This window comes from Chinchilla lanigera, unplaced genomic scaffold (assembly GCF_000276665.1).
Source record: "Chinchilla lanigera isolate Chin_1 unplaced genomic scaffold, ChiLan1.0 scaffold00117, whole genome shotgun sequence".
In the NCBI taxonomy this organism is placed as follows: domain Eukaryota; kingdom Metazoa; phylum Chordata; class Mammalia; order Rodentia; family Chinchillidae; genus Chinchilla; species Chinchilla lanigera.
In genome coordinates this window covers 3,239,867-3,260,781 of record NW_004955518.1, presented here as the reverse complement: position 1 = coordinate 3,260,781, position 20,915 = coordinate 3,239,867, and the positions used below count along the sequence as shown (strand labels likewise).

The following is a 20,915-nucleotide window of genomic DNA, read 5'->3' as shown; positions in this document are numbered from 1 at the left end:
ATCTCTTTGTGTCAATGGGGTGTTGAGGTCCCCTGTTACAACAGTGTTCTTAATTATATGGGTTTTCATGCCTGTTCAGATTTGTCTCATATAATTTGGAGGTCCGATATTTGGTGCATACATGTTTATGACTGTTATCTCATCCTCTTGCAGTTTTCCCCTGAGAAGTATGTAGTGACCTTCTTTATCTCTTTTCATTGTTGTCGATTTGAAGTTTACATTGTCTGCAAACAGAAATAGCTACACCTGGTTTTTTCTGGGTTCCTGTTGCATGGAGGATTGTTTTCCATCCTTTGACTGTTAGTCTATGGATTTCCTTTTGAGTAAAATATGTTTCCTGTATACAGCATATCGTTAGATTTTGTTTTTTAATCCACTCTGCCAGTCTGTTTCTTTTGACTGGAGAATTGAGGCCATTTACATTTATCGTTATAACTGATATTGTTGATTTATCATTGTCGTGTCATTTACTTGCACTGGCTTCCTACTTTTTCTACCTGTTTACTTGCTTGCTCTTCTTGACGTTTCCTTTCTACTGTTGTTCTGGAAATTTCAGTCAGATTTTTCTGTCTAGAATATCTTTTAGTACTCTCTGTAATGCTGGTTTGGCACTCATGAAGTTCTTCAATTATTCTTTGTCATGGAAATATTTTATTTCTCCATTGAATTTGAGAGATAGTTTGGCAGGGTGCATCAGTCTTGGTTGGAAGCTCTTCTGTCTCAGGACCTGTAATACTTCGCTCCAAGCTCTTCTTGATTGGATGGTTTGTGCTGAGAAGTCTGCTGTGATTCTGATGGGCTTTCCCTTATAGGTAATCTGTTTCTTTTCTCTAGCAGCTTTTAATATTCTGTTCTTTTGCTGGAGATCTGGAAACGACTATTATATGTCTCGGTGTAGTTTATTTTGGTTGTTGTTGGTTGGAGTTCTATATGCCTCATTTACTTGTATATCAGGTTCTGTTTCCATACTTAGGAAATTTCCTGCTATTATTTCTGCAAATATTCTTTTCATGTCAGTTGTGTTGCCTCCTTCTATTTCATTGACTCTGATCAGTCATACATTATTCCTCTTTGCCTCATCTTGCAGCTGCTGAATTGACTTTTCATGGATCCTTGTTGATTTTATGAGATCCTTTCTTTCACGGTTGCTAGCTGCCATGCTGTCTTCAAAGTCTGACATTCTATCTTCAGCTTCATTCAAACTGTTTTGGCAGCTTTCAATGGAAGCTTTGTTTTCCTGGAAGTCTCTTTGAATCTGGTTTATGTGTTCTAAGTCCTTTCTGTATTTTCCATTTAATGCTTCCATCCATTGCCTTTGTTCTTCTATTTTCTTATGTGTTTCTTCTTCAGACATTTTGAGCATTTCTTTCATTATTATTGTCGTTTCATTTTTTGCCTGAGAGATTATTTCTGATCTCATCTCTTCTATGGCCTTATGGAGTTGTTTCTTTACTTCCATTGCAATCATTTCAGCTATTTCAGGCATGTGTTTACCAAGTTCTCCTATGTCAATGTCTCCTGGACTTGTTCTGAGTGCGGTGGAGTTCTGGGATTATGTTTTAGTCCTTCATTTTGTCATGTTTGACACCGGATGCAGAAAGCTCAGTTTCCCTCTTCAGTGGCTGCACAGCAAAGGCCGCTAGTGTCCCTAGCTTTCCTCTTGGTCAGGTTTGTCCCTCAGTGTCTGCCGAGAAGCACTACTTAGTCTGGGGTTTTCCAGCAGTTGCTGATTTGTATCTAGTTATCCACGGTCTCATACATCGGCATTGGTGTCATCTGATGGCAGACTATCTCATCCAGTGTCCCCTTACAGTTTAGGCCATGTGCACGGGCCAGATTTGGGTTGCACTGGTTTGACAATCCCGGTCCAGAGGACCTGTGTCCCCGGACAGTTCATGGTACAGGCAATACCCAGACACAAACTGCAGGGTCGACAGTTTGTGAACCACCTGATTCTGTGTGTCCAGTCAGTTCAGGACACATAAAGGAACCAGATGCAAGCCGGATGGGCAGCAATCTCAGACTGCCCATGCCTGCAATGCCCCAGGGGGTCTGGGCGCAAGTAAAGCACAGACTCATACTGTGGGACCAGCAGTTCTTGGAGCACCCGCTCACTCCACACAGGGCCCGTGCAGGGAGGGCCCACACGCGAACCACGGTGAGAGCAATCCCTGGGGCTTCTGAGTGAAGAATTCCTGTCTGCCATGGATGCATGGAAGGCAGAGACTCAGACTGTAATGGCGGCGGGGTCCTGGGTCACCTGCTCTGCTCCCAGGAAGTAGATGGGAAATAGGTGGCTCTCTCCGTGAGTTTCAGCTGGGAACCATGGTGGTGGGAGCAGGTTGCAGCCCGCCTGGTTCTGCTTCTTAGTCAGTTCAGGATGTGCACAGGAGCCAGACCTGGGCCACTCAAAGTGCAATCACAGACCTCATTCAATTCTTCTTTATATCTTTTTTTTTTGAGACAGGCTCTCACTATGTAGTTGAACACAGCTTTGAACTCACTATGTAACCCAAGCTGGCCTCAAACTCACAGCAGTTCTCCTGCCTCAAACCTCCTGAGCGCTGGGATTATAGGTGTAAGCCACCATGCCTAGCTTATATTTATTTTTCATTGTGAGATGCAGTTTTAAAAAGGAAAATACACATATGATTAGAGATTAATTAGAAAATTGCTGAAAGAAAAACATATTCACTTTCTATTATCCCAAATAGTTTACAGTATAAAAACTAAATATACTCACATATATACATTTATAGAAATGAGAACACTGTTCTACAAACTATTTTCCCATTTTATATTCTGAACATTTTCCTAGGCCTATCAGTTTTAACAGTTACCTAATATTGTTCCAGAATTTAACCAATTTCATCATGACACATACTTAGAGAGTTTATTTGCAAAACATACAGCTTTGTATATTTATGTTTTTCTATCTAGATAATCTTCAAGTCAAACCTCAAGGAATATTTTCTTCATAGTTTTCACAGATTTGTAGAGATAAGACAAGGAAGAAACGGCAGTTCTCAGGGGGAAAAAGATTTTCCCTAATTAGTCCCATCTTTTTTAAAGCTTCAGGGATGAACAAAGACCCAGTGTTTTCGGACAGCAGTGTTCTGTGTATGTTAATGTTTATGTGGTCTTCCTATCTTGATTTCCCACTAGGCTATGGCTCCTTGAGAACGGAAATTAAATTTATAGGTCAAATTCTACTATGTGCCCTACATCAAGAAAAACTTATAGTGTTACTGAGGAAATTAATAACATTTCAGAGGGAATATTAAAAATAAATTTGCAATACATACCTAACTGCTTAAAGGAAAATGAGTATATTTTACATGTAAGTCTGAGTTTTTAGCATAAACTGGTCTCACCAGAAAGACATAAATTTCAGCTTAGTTATAAAACTGAAATAATACTTCCTTTAAAATGTTTTAAACTCTTTTTGCTAAAGCAAAATCTTCACCTCAAATTTGTCTATTTTACTATAACATTTCTGCAGCATTTTACAATTAAAGCTTTTTACACATATAATACTAGCTGAACCTCATCACAACCTCAGGTAGGGAGAGATGCTATAGCTACCCCACCAAGGCTTTGAGATGACTTGCCTCATGTCACTGAGAAGGTGGCAGCAGGAGTCTATGACCACATTTTCCTGATTCCAAGCTCTAAGCTTTATTGCTATTGCAAGCCATACTTAAAAGAGTGTCAAGCAATATTCAATAGGATGGAGTTCTAAAACAATGTATCAATAGTTTTTAAAGTTCCAAGGAAAATAATTTGACTTAAATGTTTTCATAAATACCTCTACTCCCAACACTCAGAATCATACTACACTCCCTCAGGCTGTTCAGATACTTGGAAAAGGCTATTTTACCAGGGGCAGGAAATTATTGTTCTTATTTTGTTTTTTGGAGGCTGGGGATATAGCTCAGTGGCACAGTGCCTTGCTTATAGCAAGTGCAAGGTCCAGAGCTCGATTCCTGGTACCAAAAAAAAAAGCCTTATTTTGTTTTTTTTTTCAGGAAAGACTATTAATTGTATCAAAAATCACAAAGGAACCAAATAATAATGATGTAAAAATTTTACTTCATGTACACTTAGTCACTGCAGAACTTTCATTTCTCAGTCTAAGAAATGGAGATGCATTTTTCTGGGGGAAGGAATGAGGTAAGAATTAAAGAAAATGAAGCATCTCAACAGGGAGCCCAGAAAGGGGACAGATAAACAAAGGACCAATAAAGGGTGAATGACAGGGAATCAGAATCACATCTACACTGTCAGTCTCAAAGCCCCATCTCCTAATAACCTGAACATGCTCCCCATACACAGCTTCCTGGTACACAAGAATGGCTGGCATGGTACAGGTCTAGGAGAAAGTGAGGTTCCAGGAGATGGTGAGTGGGAGACACCCAGCCCAAATGCAGGAACTCGCAACATGGAGAACAAAACACAGCTAACCAGAGGTCAGTTATAACAGCTTTGCAGTATTTGTACTCTTCCACTTCAAAAAACTAGCATATCTAAGCATATCTACATATCTGCAAAACAAAAGCTTCTGTGATAGGAAACTCAGTGATTTCTTAGGATCATTACGATTTGGCTAACTGTCCCCTTCTGCTCAAGTTTCCCCTAGAGGGTGATTCAAGCCAGGGAAGAATGCAAAATGACTGTACCAAGCAGGCATCATGGTCTATACCTTTGTCATGAACTCCTCCAGCTGCTCTACAAACAGCTTGCTCTGCTGCTGAATAAACTGCTCACAGGCTGATTTCAGATGCCGGTCTACGTCTTTCTTAGAGTCGAGATAATGTTCTCTTATCTCAGGAGTACCCTTAAAGAGAAGATAACAATTTCCTCCTGTTTTTATGTGCCTAGAAATTACCAGACATGTAAAGAATGTTGTTTAGTTCCCACCACCAATGAAACAGACTCCTTCTCACCTCCAACAAGAACTCTATCAAGGCATTGTTGCTATTCAGCCTAAAAAATCTTGGAACAGTCATAGGGTTCAGGATTTTAAATGCTGCATCTGTGAAACAAAATTACTCATCCAGTGAACATGTACAGTTTCAACAGAGAACTCTTGTGTAACAAACACTAGCTCACTACTGCCCCAGGCCAGAGGCACGCATCTCCACCAGCTCAGCTTCATAAATGGCTGAGGGTGACACGAGTGCCAGTGATGGCTGCAGCACAGGTACTTTCTGGAGGTCAGAACTGCAAAATGACTACTAATCTCAACAATCCACTTACAGAAAAGAAGAAAATTAATAAATGGTACTCAATATTGTAAAATTTCAGTACTTTACTTTTAGGATGTTAAGCAGATTTTAAGAAAATATTTATATACTTACCCTGCTTTTTTGTTAAGATCCTAGCTGGCATAAAAATTTATTCACTTAAAGCAGAGTGAATAAACTAATGTGTCAGCCAGGAAGAAAACACCAAGAGGACATATTTATCCCTTAACCTCCAGACTAACTAGAATCTATGCAAAATACTAACTGAGGTTTCATTGATGTTCAAATGCAATATGATAAAATATTAGTTGTAAGAGGTTAAAAGGCTTAAAAGTGAAAGTAGCAAGTATTAAGTGAGAGTTTAAAAAAGATCATTTCTTTGCTTTGCTTTGCCACACTAGAGAAAGCAAAGCGTGGAAGATTTCTAATCCTGGTTTTGCACACACACGCTACAATAATACCACCTCAGCCCCAGCATTAATGAAAAAGAGCTTCTCTATCAGACTCAATATTCAAAGTAAAGCTCTAATGAAACTCTGTGTCCACTATATCTTTTCTATGAAATGCCTGAAAGATTCTATCTGCAATAAAAAGATTCAAATCACCATCTGGATGGATTACATAAGCATCATAATATTTGGGAGAAAATATACTATAAAACAAATTTTGTCAAAATCTTATGCTCAACCCTGCTCTATCCACCACTTAAATAAAGGACTATCAATCAGCAGTCCAGAATAAGACAGCCACTGTTCCTACACCTCGTACTAAAAATAAAGAAAGAAATCAAGGGGAATAGCTGGGAGACAGCAACTCTGATGAGATGATGCTCTTTAAAAATTATGCTTTGTTCAGCAGCTCAGGTGGCTGAAGCAGGAGGATCACAAGTTGAAGGCCAGGCTGGGCAACTTCGTTAGACTCTGTCTCATAATAAAAATAAAAAGGGCAGGGAATGTAGCTCAGCGCAAAGGCTCTGCGTTTAATCCTCAGTACCACCCCCAAAAACAAAAAAGAAAGCAAGCATTCTATAAAGGCAAAAGCTGGGAAATCTGGCTTCTGTTTTTTTTTTTTTTAAAAAATGACAAAGTACACAAATAACACACACAAGATCTAAAAAATCAATATTTTTTGAAATGAACAAGAGAGAGCCATAGGGGGGGAAAGAACTGTTTAATATGACTCTCAGAAGGCCACCGTGAGTCTCAGCCAGTCAAAGCAAGCCCATGAGCAAAGTGGTGAGGGCACTAACAACCTGCTACCTTTGGACATTCTGTATTTGGCATTGCTCTGAATCACAGAACACAGAAAGTAATTTCAGTGACTGTTCTCAATTACCCCAATAAATAAGAGAGAAGTGAATTCATTACATCAATGGATGGCCTAAGGCATAAGAGCTTAAATCTCTTGGAAGTAATTAGGGAAAGACAGAAGTTTACAAAAATTTCTAAGTAAGGCAAATAAGTGATTTTTAAATAAGTGGTTTTTATGTATATTTTTAATTGGTTACAATCAACAGCTTAAAAAGTAACTACTTTGATCTCTTAACAATCTCCTGTTAACTCAGAGACAAATCATTAGAATTGCTGAATTATCCTTCCCAAGGTAAGTCAGTATTTATTACCAATTTAAAGACCCTATCTATATGATTTGTTAACCAGCCAATTTAACATTAACACAACTTAAGTTTATTTAAGCAACTGAAACTTACAAAGCATTTTAACAGGTATTTTCACTCCTAATGAAGTAACCTGTGAAGGTGTTCCAGCAAGTCCAACAGCTCATTTTACGTAGAAGAAAGGTTCAGTAGGGAAGCTGAAACACCCATTAAACTCTGACACAAGCCAGGAAACAGTGGGACAGAAACAAAATCCAACTCTCAGATCTTAGGTGAGTACTCCTCCCAATCTACTTTGGATTCCCAAACATTCATAAACTGACAAATTCAACTCAGTATTTAAAATCATACGAATTCACTGACATACACTACTTAGTACTAAGTAGCTATTATATTGATTTTTCATTTTGTAACTGCTTATGGTAACATGTGGTAGAATCCAAGAGAGTTAATACTATATTACAAATTAAAAGGCTCAATACAGTACAATTCTCTTCCCCAGCACTCAGGAAGCTCAGGCAGGATGATTAATAGGAGTAAAAGGCCAACCTGGGCTACATAGTGAGTTCAAGGCCAGCCTCAACTATACAGTGAGACCCTTTCTCAAAAACAACAATAACACAGTTCTCTTCATAAAGAAAACATAGCAAGTTAGAAGTAATTAGTATACTGACAGCTCAGCTTAGTATGAACAAGTAACATATTTAGTAAGCAAAGCATGCAAAAACATTGCAGATGAACATAAAATAAACCTACAACCTGTGCTGACACATTTGGACAAGTCAAACACACCCAAATGTGCCAGCCAGGACAAGAAAGTACCTCTAGTTTTCTTGAGGTCCAGGGAAATTTCCTTAATGGTGAATTCAGTGTGAAATGGAGCAATTTGTTCACGAAGAATCAGAAGGTGCTTAATTAAGAAAAGCTGTCCATCAATCTGAGTCTAAATTGTAAAACAGAGAAATGATATTACCACAGATTAAATCAAAACAGGAGCATATAAAACACATATTAGTCAACATTAATCTATCTAAACTTACACTTTATCATGCCAACACTCTTGCTGTGCAATGAACTCTCCCCATATCACCCATGTTAGAATTATGGGGGGGGGGGGGGAATCTTGCTTAACTATTACTTGCTCTACTTAGAAAATCCAAAAAAGTACATCAGACAAAAAGGCTGTCAGAAGAGAAGTCAAACTGATTTTAACTTGCTGCAAAAGTAGAAAAGATGCCGCAAACTAACAATATAGAGCAGAAGGTACACAAAAGCTCCCAACATGAACATAATTTTGCCCTCTCATGGCTTGTTACTTTCTCTTCAGAAATACAGCTTTCACTATTTGGTCAAAGTGATTTCAATAACCAGAACATCAGACTCCTATTTACACAAAAGTACAAAAGGAACCTCCAAATGTAAAATGGTTTGGGGGTCACCATTCTGGATTATAAATAGAGGAGAGACTGCCTACATCCCTGAGTCCTGGGTGTCCTTTTGCCCTCTTGGACCCTATCATCTACAAGAGACATGTGATTGGTGAGCTTAGTTCTCAAAGCCAACCTTATCTAACTAAGTAGTCATAGTTTCTACAGGAGTCTGTATACTTACAAATGCAGGGCTGTTATTTGCTCCTTCTTGAGAAGATTTAATCTCAAGATTTAATCTTATTCTGAGAATATTTCTAATGTAATTTTTATATGACATTAGAAAAAGATAGCTATTCTTCAGTACGCAACACAAATTTCAAAGGGGTTTTTAAACAAAGGACCACTTCTCTCACCTTTTACTTCTAATAAACATAATCAGTATAAGTAAGACTTTTATAATGGAAATTCAACTGTACACTCTGGAACACAGAGCATCAAGAAAGTACAAAATGCTACACACATCTTAGTGCTTGCTCTGTTTTTAAAAGAACTCTGATGTCAAAAATAGCATCATGTAGATTTATTTTATTAAAGTTGTTTTAACCCAGTAGATTGTATTATGCTAATTTAGTGGAAGACTAGCAGCTCAATTTAACTATGTTAGAATAATTTCTTCCCTTAAACTAGAAAAATGCTCTAAGACATTAAGCCATTTTCTTTAGTCTTTTTTTTATTAGTCACTTTTGCTTATTAGTCACTTTTTAAAAGTTAAAAGGCAGAAGTACATAAACTCAACAATGAGTTTGTTGATACTGCTCTTATCCTGGAAAGCCAAGAAAGCATTTTCAACTAACTAAGCTAGTGCTTACCAAACCAAGGACTTCCACATGTACTTTCATTCCTTGTAATATGTAGCAAATAGAATTAGATAAAAGAGATGGCCTATGGATAATCAGGACAGAAGACTGGATAATCAAAAGGCTTAAAATAGAGGACAAAAGGACATAATCACATAAAGTTTTTAAATTAAGTCACTCTTCACTGTCGAAAATCTTGAAAATAAAGAAATGTGTAGGGAATGAAGCAAAAGTCACCCAAAGCTTTCACAGTCCCGAATTTGCTTCAATGCATTTTTTATTACATAAGTCATACTGTGTATCGGACATATCTTTTTTTTTGCCTTATCAAAGTTAAATGTTGTCTCATTTTTTTTAATGTAATAAAATATTCTACCATATGGGATATGCCCCAATTTACTTAACTATTTCTCTAATGTTAAGACACAGTTCTTAATTTCAACTATTATAATAAATGCAAGAGGTCAGGCTTGTCAATATACTTAAAACTTAAAACCACCTATCTATAACTTTATTTTCTATCATCTTTTAGTCAATAAATTTCAACTCTCTGTTCCATTAATGGGAGGTCACAAAGGTAGAGTTTTTTTGGCAACAAGATACTAAATTCTTTTATGGAAAGACTTTTTATTTTGAAAAATATCTAAAGCCTTTAAATTAGAAATCAACTTTAGAAACCCAGAAGTCACTGACTTTGAATACTTTGAGTAGGAATAAAATTTTGGGTGAAAATAGTTTCTATAGCTCCCTTCCTGCAGGAAACAGGCATTTTAACAGGGAATTAAGCAAAGCAATACTATTGACCACCCTAATTAAAACAAAAAGAATCCTAGGAGCATGGGAGAAAGTCATACCAGTAGCCTCTCCCAGGTCTCATCCTGATTAAAAATTTTAAAACATGTTGGCATGGCAATTACTTCTTATCATACAATCCAAGGGCCACAACCGTCTCTTCAAAACGAATGGGCTGATTTAATTCAGATGAGGCCATGACACTACTTAAAACAACCTTGTAGGAATGATTATATGGCTAAGTTTCCTTGAAAATGCTTTCTTGGTGTTCCAGGGCAAGAGCAGTATCATTTCCTCAGCTGATAAAGCAATGACAAGGAACTTTAACTCTATAAAATTTACTTTTGGTATTTTAGTAATCTGCCTTTCTCAGTGCTATCTCTATTAAGGACTACAGTGAAATACCAGATTCTCTCAAAGGGCCTCAAAATACAATCAAAAATAAACCTTACTGCCAAAACGGCCTTACATTTTTGTACCTGTAGTGAGTACTATATTACACAATATTATTATAGGCATTGAAATTTCACCTAACACTTCATCACACCTTGTTTTTGCTGATAGACTCTGATGCTCCAAGTAAGGACTGAATGCAGGCTGACAATGCTTCCTGTGATAACCCTTGGAACACGGCCCTCTGGTGGAATAAAAGAGAAAATCAACCTGTGGCACATCAAAAAAACAAAGAGGCCAAGCTGTGCTAATACTGCTTACTTGCCTTCATCATAGGGTTACCTATTACTGTACCATCCTCCTGGAGCTCTTTATTCCCCTCCAATCTTTCTAAACCAACACAGACACATTCATGTCTGCAAATTCCTGTGTGCCCCTTCAGTACATATGCACCAGCACTACTGCATGCTGGGCACTGCATTAGATGCTGCAAAATACAGGGGCCAAGAGGCACAGAGTTCTGACCTCATGCAGCCCTCACCCTAGCCTGATGTCATGTTGTCGGGCTGTGTTTTAAAGCTCTAAAAATAAATAAATAAAGCTCTAAAGCTGTAAAACCCTCAGAAAATCCTTTTATAAAAATTTAACCCAGATAAGTACTTATTAAGGCACTTCAGGGTTCATGTAACGGGCTCTTCACTATGGTTTTACTTAAAACAGAAAAATGTGTATTCGATGATGGGGGGCTGACAAAATACTAGTAAACTAAATTACCAAATACTGTGCATGAATACAAGAATGCTGAAGGAGGCAGTGAGATACTTGTAAGAAGTTACATATTATAAAGTAATAGAAAATATCATCAATAGAAAAAAGTTACAAAATGGTACATGAAGTATGAATCCCCATCTTGCCACTTCGGCGTCATCCAGAGGCATGACACGTTCACGGGGCAGAGACTCCCACCGGTCCCTCTGCTCCCCTCCTGCCCTCACTCCACCTGCGACATGGGTGGAAATAAGCAAGACATTTACTGCCAGGCTGCAGTCCTGGCGCTGGTCTCCTGCTTGATCTTACTCTTTGTGTTCTCTCCCCTATGTCAAAGCTACTATCTGAAGGGGGTTAGAGTTACCTCCCACTGATCTTGTCCAGGAAGGTTAAAGATGGGCAGCTCAGACCAAGACCATCTTCCTCCCCAGCTCAGTCTTACCGGTGTTTTTCATTGGATTCGACTTTCTTTACCTTTGATCAGTAAGACTGAAAAAGGTTTACTAATATTTCCTAGAAATTTAGTTTACTAGTATCTTGTCAACCCCCTGAAATCTTTATATAATTTCAGCTTTTTTCTGTTTTAAATAAAACCATAATGAAGAGCCGTACACATGAACCTTTAAGACTTGAAAGACAGCTAGGTGAAAAAAGAACAAGCCCGAGGCACAAAACAAAAACAGGCAGAATGACCCCTGCAGCCTACTTACTACTTTGCGAAAGTCCTGTTAAAGCTCCCTCAGAGGCTTCCTTCACTAAGGTCTATTGGAACAAAGGGTGTTCAGTGGAATATGCCTCCTGCACATTTTCCTTGGGATTCTGGCTCTACTGCAGGAAATTTCTGAATCCTAGTATGCTACTCTTTAATATACCCAGTGGGGAACCTGGGAAGGAAGAAATGCCAAATGTCCAAACTTCTCAAAAAGAGCTCATCAACTATGCAGTATAAATTGGAATAGTTTGGACATGATTGAAACTACAAAACTGTAATCTTCTTGGGTCCTAGGACTCTGCAGTATGGAATACCAGTATGTGGTACGAAGGCAACCATATTCCTTTTAAACTATACTCTCAAAAACTGGTAGGTGGATAAGTCATTACATGAGTGCTATATTTAATCATTTCCCTCTCTATTTCTCTGTGCAGTTGGAAAGAATGAACTAAACTGACCAAGTTTTGTAACTATTTTGGTTTGGAATCAAACCAGTGATGATAAGTTTGTAAACAAATGTGCTATTACAGGGGAATGACAACTGGATCACTAAGCCAGAGTGTTTAAAATAACAGTTCCCTGAGATCAATCCAGTCTAAATTGGTCCTGAAAAACAAGTACTGCTAACTTCAGCAAACTAAACTTACTCCAAGACTAGAAACACGTTATCTTAACACTGCTTGTTGAGGATGTGGATTCAAATTGAGTGCAAAGCTAGATTACAGCATTTAATACTAAATGTAAATTATATCTATGTGACATCTAAGTGTCACATCTCTTCCTGCATCTCTTCTCCTCTACAAACTAAGGCAGCAGACAAATTAATCAATTGTTTTAAACTTATTTGTGGTCACAGACTCCTTTGAGAAGTAATGAAAGCTGAAGTTCTTCTCCTTAGAAAGGCACAATACAAGTTATATACAGAATGTGCCACCATTTCAAAGTGTCCAGAGACCCTCCAAAGCCCCTTAATGAATTCCAAGAGTCTATGGAATGCTCAGTTTAGGAATCCTTAAGAAGCTTGACCTTCAAGTTACCTCCATACCTAGCAACCATGATTCTAACAATATCAAGCAAAATACTATATCAACATCTTAAAATAAACTTTAAACATATTCTGAGTTAAAGAAACTGCTCAAAAGGAAAGAACAACTGGGATGAGGGAAAGGAGAAAAGGAAAAAGAAAGTGGAAAAAAAAATGTGTATACACACACACACATACATACATACAAGATAGCTAGGACAATTCTACTAATTTCTAATGATTTATTGAAAGGACCAATTAAAAAAAAAGGACCAATTAATGTTTAATTGATTAATATTGCATGCCTATATCTGATAATGTGAGCAACTTCTTTGAAGATAACAATATATAACATAACAACCATTGTTGATTTCCTATCATCTTTCTTTTGGAATTCTCTATTATTTTTATGGTTTTTTGTTCTTTTCTCTTTAAAATAAAAAAAATATACATTCCAAGTGAAAGAGTAAGCAATTCACAGTAAAGATATAAGAATTTACACATACATCTATGCATCTGTATAATTTGGAGAGACAGACAAGAGTTCTTCGAACTGTAGGGTACCACATTCCATGAAGATCTGCTGGAGAAATTGTGGCTTGTGGTCTAGGATTGAGGGATTCTGTCGAACCTAAAACTCAAATGAAAAAGATTGCACACTTCAGGCATGTGGATATCCATCTTTAAAAAATTATATGGTAGCTATAAACTGTATTTTCTCATTAACTATAAATACGACACCAATTTTTTCTAATCTTATCTTTAATCAAGAATACCCTTAGAAAGCTAAGGTGAGATTTAACGCAAGTAAGAACACATATACATTCCAGCCTTATATACATGTTCAACCCAAACTGCTTTTCCCAAACTAGGGTCAACAATCTTTATGAAATGAACAGCAGACTCAAAGATTCGAGGAGACAGAACTGTATGTAGTCAGGTGGAAGCAAATGGGAGGCAATGGAGGTAGGGAGGGACAAGAAAACAAAGCAATGTTTAATGGGAAGATTAACCAAAGCTGGCTTGTCCCCTTCCATGCTGAGTTGTATCATGGACAGGCTTACTTAGCACACTCAAGTCACAAGTGAAAAGAGCTGGCTCCCCAAGCCCTGAACAGTCAAAAGGCAGCCACTGCTGAACGTGAGGAACAGCAGGTAGGGGGCACCACGGAACAGCCACCTTTGTAAAGGAAGGACAATCACAGACATCTACGACCAGGTGGCAAATTAACCACAAAAATGGACCTGGTATAAATCTCTGGTACAAGAGGTAAAACTGAAATATGGATTGAGTATTAGAGAACATTAAGAAACTTCATTAAACTTTTAGTGCAGAAACAATTTATGGTTATGTAAGATGTCATTTTTGGAGAGATGCTGAACTAGTCAAAGCTGAAGTGTCAATTATATCAATAATTCACTTTAAAATGATTGGTTAAAAAGTGTGTATGTGTGTGTCTGTGTGTGTACACACACTATGGTTTAGATCTAGAATGTTCCCCTGAAAGTCTCATGTATGCGGTAAGGTGAATGGATCACGCGGACACTAGATTCATCAGTGGATTATCTATTGCTGAGTACAGCAGGTGAACATGCTGTCAGGAAGTGCAACGTGGTCAGAAGAGGTGGGTCACATGAGGCATGATCTGAAGGCACTTCTCTCTCCTCGGCTCCTCCCTTCTCTTCTTGCTTCCTGGACGCCGTGGGACAGGCAGCTGTCTGCACCCTTCCACCAAGTTTCTGCCTTGCCCAGCGGACCATGGACAGAGCACATGAGCCAGAGTAAACCTCAACTTCTTTAGGTTGCACGCGCTAGGTAGGTATTTTGTCCCCGCAATGAGAAAGTGACATTGTGTATAATAGGATAAAATACTGAGGTCCTGAGTCCACATAGTTAGGCAGAGATGGTCATTTTTCTTTTTGTCCTTCTTTTCACTTGTCTATATATTTGCAATTTCTTCAATAAAAAAAAGAACTAAAATTTTCCATGATATACCAGTAATAAGTTACAAAACAAATAGCTCCTTTTTAAAATAAGTTCTAGATTTGTATGCTTAAAAGAAGGCTTGGAGGCCATATGGCATAGTATCAGGGGAAAGAAATGAGGAAAATGTTGTGAATTAGTGCTTTCACATTAGAGTTTTATAAGCTATTTTATCGGTATTGAGTAATTTTTAAATCTCTTCCATAAAACCTCACTTTAAGATTTATTCTCTATATAAAGTCTCTTAAAAATATAAAACAAATTATATCAAAGAATATTTACATTAAGCATCTAGTCTTGCTAAAAATTTTGTTATCTGCAGAATGTTTCCTTTGAAATAAAAAAAAGTACTCCCAACAACATTTAATGAAAAATAAAAAATGTTTGAAAGCTTTGAAGCTAGAAGTCAACTTGTTAGCTCATGTTTTCACTGCCCAGTTTAACTGCTGACAGGAAAGTTTATTTCCCCAGCACACCATCAAACCCATGTGTCTCCTGCTGCCCCTTGTGGAGAACAGAGCCGCAGTGCTTTCTCCTCCACCACCCTCAGGGCCTCCCTCCCCTCACTTCTCTACAGATGCTTTTGATGCTTTCAAGCATCACAACCTTCACAAAATGGCCCCTCCGCCAGGGATACTTCACTCCACACAAAGAACTCACATCACGTAACATCCTTTTACAGGGCTCTCGTTCTTTCATTTCCAAAATAACCTGAGAACCAGGAAAAAAGTAACCAATATAGAAACTACTAATAAAATAGTCCCTGTTCTTTATTTCATAGCATGTCTTTGAAATCTGGTGTGGACTTCACACTTCTGGCATACTTTACACACTAACGCCCATTCAGACCAACCAGCCACGCGCTCAGCTGCAGGTAGCTACCGCACTGGACAGCACAGCTCTAAATCCATCCAACACAGATCCTCTCAGCTGTCCCACACTGACCTTACTCACTCTTCCTTGGCCCTCACATTTAGTGTGTGACCAGATCCTGCTGACCCAAATTTCTAACGCTGTGCTTCATCTCTACACTTCATCCTCTCAACATCCTGGTTCACACCACCTGTACCTTTCAAAGGGAAAAACACAACCGCCTCCTAACCAATTTTTCCAGTTTGCCCAACTCTTCCTCATTGCAATGCCCAGCAAGTGTTAAGAATAGGCTTTACTTGAGAAAGAGAAAACATAAAAGGTGAGGTCCACAAGACCAGGATATACTCTGATCTGTCCATGAACTCTTAAAGAGGTTTGCTAGGACCAGTGTACTAGGACATGGCAAACATTCTACTGCAGAGGAAGGAATTTAAACCCACTGTGGGTCTCCCTCCTACAGGGAGAGTGTGACAAAATGACTGTCAGATGGCTACTTGGCAGTCTGGATTTGGGGTACCTACGGTTTATAGAGCTGACTCAGATTACCTAATTGTGCTATAAATCCAGGGGTTTGGGGGAAGCTGGGGCTCTTTAAAGCTCATGAAGTCATAGTAAGACCCAAGAGGAGCCGAGTTGTGGTATCTCTCACCTTAGAGTTGGGGGAACAGAGACACCTTACCTACCATTTAGTTTGTTATCTAGGCCACCTATGAGTGTTTCTTGAGTTTGGGGGTTTTTATGTTGTTTTGTTTTTTTATTTTTGAGACAGGGTCTAGCTTTGTAGTTCAGGCTTGCCCTGAACTCTCTATGTAGTCCAGGCTGGCCTCAAACTCATGGCGATCCTTCTGCCTCAGCCTCCTGAGTGCTGGGATTACAGGTGTGTGCCACCACACCCAACTTCCATGAGTGATTCTTGAACAATTTTGTTCCTTAAAAAGTCCAAGCTATCCTATTTATCTGCCAAAAATGTTTTAGTTCCATCCCAGCCTTCAATACATTTATAAAGTGCAAATCTGATGGCATAATCACCCTGATACAATATACTAGCTAAAAGTTCAAAGGCCCTTAGATCATGACACAGTATTGATCCCCATCTGGCCTGCCTCACTTGTGCCTTCCTCACATATACCTACCTGTGCCCAAACACACAAAGCCACAGCATTTTCCAAAGAAGCCATCGTCTTCCACTCCCATGTGCCTTCCTGCACGCTTCTCCAGCTACCTAAAGCAACCTCACTTCATCTGATTCTCTCACACTCCTACCCACTCCAGCTTTCAGATGCCATGCCTCACATGGACCCCAATTCCCACACTCAGAGAGCCTTCCCTTCACAGTGTCCACGCCCTAGGAGATCCGCCATGGTCCAAGAGCACCCTGTGCTTCCTCTCAGCAGCTCGCTCACCACTGGGTCACACCTAAGGTTTATCAATCTCCCCTCATGCGTGGGCTTCAAAGGCAGAAGCTGTCTTTCATGCCTTGGACACAAGTCTTTAATAAAGATATGAAATGAGTAAGTGCTGGAAGTAAAGACCTCATAACATACCAGATTTTGTTAGACTATCAGACTCTGCTTCTTCTAATTGAACATCTGAAAATGAAGCTTCTGAAGGTAACTTCTTCTGGTCATCTTTCAAACTCTGTGCAATTTGCTGCATAGAAAAATCAGAAGGAACATTAAAGTACAGTTTTCAGCAGTATTTGGCAATACGAACTGGCTGAAAAGATGGTGGGGAATTCATACAAAATCAAAGCACAATCCTACTTAAGGACTTACTAATTACAAAGGGAAAAATATACTTTTATAATCACTACCTTAATTTTTGTGGAACAACCTGACATTATACGCCTTTGAGGTAATCAAGTAAGAAGTATACATCAACTATCTAGTACTTTTACAAAAAAAAAAAAAAAAAATTAACCTGAATCTAAGGAACAGGGTACAATCAAATCTGTAATGTGGCAACATTTTATAATAAACCCAGCCTGGTCTCTCCAAAAAAGTCAACATTATAAAAACAAAAAACAAAGTGGAGACCGGGAGGAAGGAGTCTTAGTTTGACTCAGAGATTAAAGAGATATAAAAATTAAATGTAACAATAAACTTGATTGGATCAGACTTTTAAAAGTTTTTGGTCCAGTTATAAAAGACATGTGGGACTGGGCATATAGCTCAGTGGCCCAGCACCTGCCTGGCAGTGTGAAGTCCTGACTTCAATTCCCAGTAATTCCCCCACCCCCACCCAAAAAAGTCATATGAAGGACAACTACTGAAATCTGAATAGGACTGTATGTAAAAAATATTGTTGAATTGATGTTAATTTTATTAGCTGCAGCCAGGCATAGTGACATATGTCTGTAATCCCAGCACTGAGCAGAGTGAGGCAGGAAGATCACTGGGAGTTCCAGGCCAGCCTGGGCTACATAAGTAAGCTGAAGGCCAGCCTGTACTACACAATAAGACCCTGCCTCAAAAAAAAAAAAAGAAAAAGAAAAAAATTACATGTAAAAATGATATTGGGCTACGTGGGAAATTTATTCTTAGAATAAAAACTAAAATATACTAGAGTGAAGTATCAAGGTATCTTCAACTTACTCTCAACTGATTCAGCAACAAAATAAACACAAAGAGGTAAGTGTGACAAAACATTAACACTGGTGAATCCGAAAGGAATAGATTCAACTGGCTATGTGATGATATTAAGGAACTGTCATGTTTTAAGGTGTGATAATTATAGTTATATTAAAAATAAAAAACCCCAACCTTTCAGAGTTACCTACTAAAGTATTTACAGATGTTAATGTTTGAAACTTGCTCTAAGATAATTAATGGGATAAGAAAGAGTAAGGAGGTATAAGTAAACAAGACTGGCCATATTGAGGCTGAAGTAATTGTATATAAGTATTCTTTATACTAACCCTTTGCTTATATTTGAAAATTTCCACTGAAAAAGTGCTAGCTGGGCATGGTGGTACACACCTGTAATTTCTGCTACTTAAGACTCCAAGACAGAATCTTGAGTTCAAGGCTAGCCTGACAAACACAGTGAAATGCCCAAAAATGCTGTAGGTCCTGTCATACTACTATCCAGGAATTCTTTAACCTCTCTCCAAAATTCAAAGAAAACAAAGTAATGTATGGAACTGAACGATCAATGAGATAACATAACCCTTCAAACCAAAGCTGGGTATCAATGCTGTGTAATTGTGAGGAGACAGCCTCCAGAGTTCTGAGACAGCATGTCACAGGGTTACAGAACCACCATCAACTGCAGTGGCTCCTGTGTTACTAACTCTCACCACATTTTTTCTTTTTTTTTGCAGTACTAGGGATGAAACCCAAGGCCTTCACACTGATCTACATTCCAAGCCCTCCTCTATTTTGTGGCAGGATTTCACCAAGTCACTAAATCGACTAAGCTCAAAGTTGTAATTCTTCTTCAGCCTCTCCCAGAGTGCCACTACACCCAGCTTCAAGCCGTGCCCTATGCCATTTACAAAAAAAAAAGAGAAGTCAAAGCATAAATTGAATTTAAAAATTAAGAATGTATACTTCCTAGCAAGGACTGAGAACTAAATAGAATGTTTTAAAACCATAACTGAAAGACAAATTAATCTCTTCAATGTTTTTAAAAATTTTATATCCTATGACTTTTATGAAGAATTTATTTTGATTCTATTTTTTTTACCAAGAATTAAAAAGAAAAATCCTATTTTAGCTGATATAATATACTCAAAATTTGTACAGGAGTAACAGGGGTAAGAAGGAGATGAAATATGAAGACCCTACCTCCATCATGACTAACTTATCAGGATATGCTAGGTCGCCGGGAGCTGGTTTGTAGCCTGTGATGTCTGTCTGAATATAGATATGGGTTCGATACACAAGCCGCTCTTGTACATCTTCCAACATCTGCTTTGCTCCAGCTGCAAATGCCCCTAGTTGTTCAGCTAAAAAAAAAATGCAAGCATCCATCCTTTTAGACATGGGAAATTACCTTCGTATAAACAAGCAAAGATATTACTTTAACCACCTTTGCTTCAGAGACTGTGACTACACTCTTATTTCAACATGATTCGATGATCTTAGAAAAAGTTGAATAAATGTCTCTCAGAGGCTAGAGATGTAGCTCAGTGGTAAAGTTAATTGCCTAGCTTGTGTAAAGCCCTGGGGTTAATCCTCAGTATGGGAAAAGGAAAAAAAAGATAGTCTTTCAATTTCAATTTAAAATTAGAAAATAAATTGGTCCTTACACCTCCTTCCTAGGACTCTGCAAAACTACTTCTATTAATATAAATACTGAATCTGAATTTTAAGAGAGCTTTGTGCTCTCTAGAAGTTATTTCATACAGTTCCAGACCTATCCTGAGAGATAATTAAGGCAGCTTAATTTAGTACCATCCCCATTTTACAAATAAATTGAGTCCTACAGATACTAAATGATTTGTTAACATTTCCACAAAGAAAAAAGGTAAAAAAATGAAACATGAGTTTCTATAGTACTTACTCATTTCGAAGATGCCACTGATGTTAAGACACACCAGTAATTCAGTGACATCTTTCTAAGGGACAGGGGGTTGAAGACACTATGTAATAACATAAGCCACTCATAGTAATGCAGAGATTATCTTACATTCAGAAGCATTGTATGTGAGACAACGTAGTAACAAAATGTAGCATGAACAGGTTTTTTTTTGTTTGTTTTTTTTTTTGGTTTTTCTCTCGTACCGGGAGCATGAACAGGTTTGAAGAGTAACACACTTATAGTAGTGTCCAGCAATGAAAACCAAGAGGAAAACAATAAATTCTGCCTGCAAAATGATTATCTGAAGAGTATTTTTTTAAACTTTTATGAGTAAATGTTTGCAGTACATAATAATTATATTCATCATGGGGAGCTGATACCACCCTGAATATGCCCAATCTTGTATTTTTTTAAAGGACCTAATATATCCTTAGGAAAATCGTATTTTCTATAACTGAACCAATAGTGAAGAACTGATCAGACAAATAAAGCAGAGCTATTCCAGAGGCTTTTATTTGTAATTTCAAAAATTATCTACCATAATTATTAAGTAAGCTAAAATAATCCCTGACTGTTAATCAAAAGTATGTCATATATTCAATTACTTTATGTACTCCAGTAACACTCCACTACAAATGTCTAACTCAAAACTAACGGCCAATTCTCTCTGGATTTTGGATGCCAAAATAAAAAGTACCTAACTATTTTATAACTAATTTTGCCCAGACTTTAAAATTCTTTTTTTTTTTTTTTTTTTT

At 38.0% G+C, this 20,915-nt stretch overlaps 1 protein-coding gene across 2 annotated transcripts in view; it reads right to left on the bottom strand.

Moving 5' to 3' along the window:
• The window catches only part of Cog3 (component of oligomeric golgi complex 3), a 64,329-nt gene that overhangs the window by 15,276 nt on the left and 28,138 nt on the right, over window positions 1–20,915 (bottom strand). The window contains exons 13-19 of one of the 2 annotated variants that reach the window (XM_005409086.2): window positions 19,422–19,582; window positions 17,178–17,283; window positions 13,284–13,414; window positions 10,428–10,517; window positions 7,684–7,804; window positions 4,947–5,035; window positions 4,703–4,837 (exon numbers count right to left, since the gene is read on the bottom strand). In XM_005409086.2, coding sequence (XP_005409143.1) covers window positions 4,703–4,837; window positions 4,947–5,035; window positions 7,684–7,804; window positions 10,428–10,517; window positions 13,284–13,414; window positions 17,178–17,283; window positions 19,422–19,582 — 833 coding nt within the window. The remainder of the gene's footprint in view (window positions 1–4,702; window positions 4,838–4,946; window positions 5,036–7,683; window positions 7,805–10,427; window positions 10,518–13,283; window positions 13,415–17,177; window positions 17,284–19,421; window positions 19,583–20,915) is intronic. The other variant, XM_005409087.2, reaches the window with a different exon arrangement.